This window comes from Nicotiana sylvestris, chromosome 10 (assembly GCF_000393655.2).
Source record: "Nicotiana sylvestris chromosome 10, ASM39365v2, whole genome shotgun sequence".
In the NCBI taxonomy this organism is placed as follows: domain Eukaryota; kingdom Viridiplantae; phylum Streptophyta; class Magnoliopsida; order Solanales; family Solanaceae; genus Nicotiana; species Nicotiana sylvestris.
The window spans coordinates 87,527,264-87,531,404 of record NC_091066.1 but is presented as its reverse complement, the minus strand read 5'-3'; the positions used below and the strand labels follow the sequence as shown (position 1 = coordinate 87,531,404).

Genomic DNA, 4,141 nt, shown 5'->3' with positions numbered 1-4,141 from the left:
AAATAGAAATAAGGAAAAGTCGGGGTGACACAAGCAACCGATCAAATGCATAATAGAAACATTTAACTGTTTAGGTGCATTCATCACCCAAATGTGTGATTGCCTATCTGTTAAACCCTGATCTCTAACAAGTTTGCTGTTGTCATCAAGTAACAGGTAGGTGGTTAGTTTGTGTGGTATTCTGGCAACTCACCCATACAACACCCATTCCAAAAACAAAGTGATCATGGCCAATCAGGAACTTGATGCGAGTGTCATTGATCCTTCAAGAGAGGTGGAAGAGTTGGATATTAATTAGATGAAAGAAGAGATGTATAAGTTGAAGCAACAGATGGCCGAAATGTACCAAGCCTGGGCAAAAGGGCAACCACCACCAACTTACCCCGCTAATCCTGCTTTTATCCCGCCATTGGCTCAACCCCAGGAACCTCCCACTGTGAACTCATCTCCGGACTTCCCCTATACCAAAAATTCCATGGCACACCTCCCATACATCACAAGCTCTACCACCCAAACAAGTCCCGTACCGTCCTCCACCAGTCACTCTTGTTTTTGTGGCACCCCCACCTGCTACATTGCGCCGATCCTCCAGTGAGCCTCTCCAGACTCACGACAACCAGTATTACCCCCTGAAGCCCACCTTCAAGGCTCCAGAACCCTATTCCTACACCCCTCGTTTTGATCTTCCTGTGGAAATCGAAAAACCATCTAAAAATCCCGAAAACGAGGAGATGTTCAGGAAAGTTAAAAGCTTGGAACAGTAATTCAGAGACATGCGGGGGTTGGGAGGTCAAGTAAGTGTGGCCTACAAAGACCTATGTTTGTTTCTAGATGTGCAATTGTCGGCAGGGTTTAAGATGCCCAAGTTTGATTTGTACGATGGGCATGGTGATCCAGTAGCGCAATTGAGAGGGTTTTGTAGCAAAATGAGGGGAGCTGGAGGGAAAGATGAATTGCTAATGGCATATTTTAGTCATAGTCTTAGTGGTTTAGTGTTGGAATGGTATACCCGGCAAGATCACGAAAGATGGTACACATGGGATGATCTAGCCCAGGCATTTGCTGGTCATTTCCAGTACAATCCCGAAATCATTCCGGAACGACTATCCTTGACAAAACTTGAGAAAAAGCACAGTGAAAGTTTCAGAGAGTATGGTTTCCGTTGGAGAGAGCAAGCAGCGCGGGTTGACCCTCCGATGAAAGAAAGTGAAATGGTAGATTATTTCCTGCAGGCCTTAGAGCCCACTTATTTCAGTCATCTAGTATTGGCTATAGGCAAGTCCTTCAACGAAGTGGTGAAAATGGGGGCCATGGTAGAAGAAGGGCTCAAGTCCAACAAAATCATGAGTTACTCAGCTATTAAGGCAACCACCCATGCCATTCAAAACGGTACTGGGGGAACGATTGGAAAGAATAAAAAAGAGGATGCCGTAACAGTTGAGTCAGGAGCTTGGTTCGAGCCTAGGAGTTCACCTCACCTTTATTATCAACCTTGTCCCCACCATCAAACCTACCCTTATACCCCGTATAATCCACCTCAACACTATTACCCACTACCAGACTCTCATTTTTCTGTCCACCATGTCCAAACATACAGCCAACCTCAGGCTCACGCACAATGGCATGCGCCAGCCCCACAAAATACATACCCAGCTCCACAAAATGCCTATCCACCCTCAAAAGCCTATCGAAACCCTACTGGATCAAGTTTCCGACCCAACCAAGCATTCAAGAACGAGAGGTTGCATAAGAAGAAAACCTTCACTCCATTAGGAGAATCTTATACCAGTTTGTTCCACAGATTGCGACAGTTAGGTATGCTGAGTCCGATCAAGCAAAAACTGCCAAATCATCTCCCAAGGAATCTTGATCATTCTGTGAATTGTGAATATTGTTCTGGTGCTCCGGGGCACGACACAGAGAAATGCTGGCAATTGAAAACAACTATTCAAGAGCTCATTGATACTAATCGGATTGAAGTCCAGCTCCGGAGACGCCCAATATCAACCAGAATCCATTGCCGGCCCATCATGAGACAAATATGATCGAGATAGTTCATAGGGAAGGGGAGCCTAAGAAGCCTTCACAGACCGTCATGATGATTCGGTCCAGTAAAGTCAGGCCGGTTGAAATGCCAACAAGTGATAAGTCTGTGATCAAGTTGAACGGGGCAAATAGTGAACCATCTGTGGTGGTCAAGAAGGGGTCCTCAAGTGACGTTGCAGTGAAACATGAAAGAGCGAAAGTGGTTGTGCCAGGAGTGGCGAACAAGTCTGTGGTAATTGTGGAGGGTGCTCACACAAATCTTGTCATTATCAAGCTGGTAACTCAATTATCGATAGTCAACAGCAAGGCAGTCCCATGGAATTATGAACGAGTGACAGTGACTTACAAGGGGAAAGATGTCAGAGAAGAAGTTTGTGAGACCCATGGTTTCACTCGATCGGGGAGATGTTTTGCCCCCGAAGAGTTGAGAAAAGCTAAGATCTCCAAGGATAACCCAATGTTGGTGAAGAAAGCTGTGACCGAGGAAGAAGCAGAGGAATTCTTGAGAAATATGAAAGTGCAGGACTATTCCTTTGTGGAGCAGTTGAGGAAAACACCAGCTCAGATTTCACTATTATCATTATTGATCCATTCAGACGAGCACCGTCGGGCTTTGATGAAGATCCTGAATGAGGCCCACGTTCCTGACAAAATCTTAGTAAACCATTTGGAAAAGATAGCCAACAAGATATTTGAGGTAAACGGAGTCACTTTTTCTGATGATGAGTTACCCGTGGAGGGTACTGAGAACAATAGAGACCTCTATCTTACGGTGAAATACGAAGATTCTATGGTTACTCGGGTACTGGTCGACAATGGTTCTAGTGCGAACATTTTCCCTCTTTCCACTCTGAACAAGTTGAAGGTGGATGATGAAAGAATTCACAAGAACAATATCTGTGTTCGGGGATTCGATGGTGGAGGGAAAGATTCAGTCGGGGACATAGTGTTGGAGCTTACAATAGGGCCAGTTGAATTTACCATGGAGTTCTAGGTGCTCGATGTGGCTGTTTCTTACAATCTGCTGTTGGGTCGACCCTGGATTCATGCTGCCAAAGCAGTCCCGTCTACTCTGCATCAAATGGTCAAGTTTGAGTGAGATAGATAGGAAATTGTTGTGCACGGCGAAGATAATTTGGGTGTTCCCAGTGATGCCATTGTTCCGTTCATAGAGTTTGAAGATGACAAGGGGCCATGGGTTTATCAGGTTTTTACACGGTATCAGTAGAGAAAATTCCAGAAGGGAAGTGCGTTCCAACTCTAAGGGTAGCTGTTGCATCAGTCATGGTAGCCGTTAAATGTTGAAAAATGGTTTTGTACCGGGCAAAGGTTTGGGTGCATCTGTACAAGGTATCGTACAGCCGGTGTCTCTTCCCAAAAACTTGGATACATTTGGTTTGGGATTCAAGCCCATAGTTGCGGACATAAAAAGAGCAAGAAAGTTGAAACAGAGGGCATGGGTCCTCCCAAAGCCCATCCCGTGTCTTTCCAGATCATTTGTCAGGCCTGGCACCAAGAAACACCCAGTAACAACAGTTCCCAGTTTTATGGTTGATCCTGATAAAGAGTTGATTGAAAAGTTCGAGAAGTTATTCGCCGATGTGAACATGTTGGAAGCTGGAGAGGGTTCGAGTAAAGCGGATGTGTAGTTTGTTGGGCCTAGTGCAAAGATTAACAATTGGGAAGCTACTCCTCTTCCTACTCGGAGGGAGTTTTGGTAATTTGCTTTGATTTTCTTTCAGTTTATCTGGATTATTCCAGGATTGTAATTCAGATTCTATGTTCCATCCGTTTGGATGTATAAACCTTGTTATCTTTAATTTCACTGAAATGCAATTTCCTTTTTTCTTCCTTCCTGATAGTATTATTTTTGTTTTTCTTTTCTTCCTTGTACAGTTCTTTTTATGCTAGTTTCAATGACATGACATGCATGAGGAATCTCCGGCCCAGTCTTAAAAGCCAATCTAATTCTAAAATAGTAATTCAAGAAATAGAGTGTGAGTGATGAATCGGAATATGATGAGGATGAGGCCTTTGAAGAGATTAGTAAAGAGTTAAGCCATTTTGAAGAAAAACCCAAGCCTAACCTGAGTGA

The 4,141-nt window shown here is 44.2% G+C and overlaps 1 protein-coding gene across 1 annotated transcript; it reads left to right on the top strand.

Annotated features, from left to right (window-relative positions):
* The first annotated feature begins 773 nt into the window (after window positions 1-773).
* Window positions 774-2,045, top strand: LOC138879646 (uncharacterized). Its single transcript, XM_070159264.1, has one exon. The coding sequence runs from the start codon at window positions 774-776 to the stop codon at window positions 2,043-2,045; it is 1,272 nt and encodes a 423-aa protein (XP_070015365.1).
* Window positions 2,046-4,141: the final 2,096 nt, after the last annotated feature.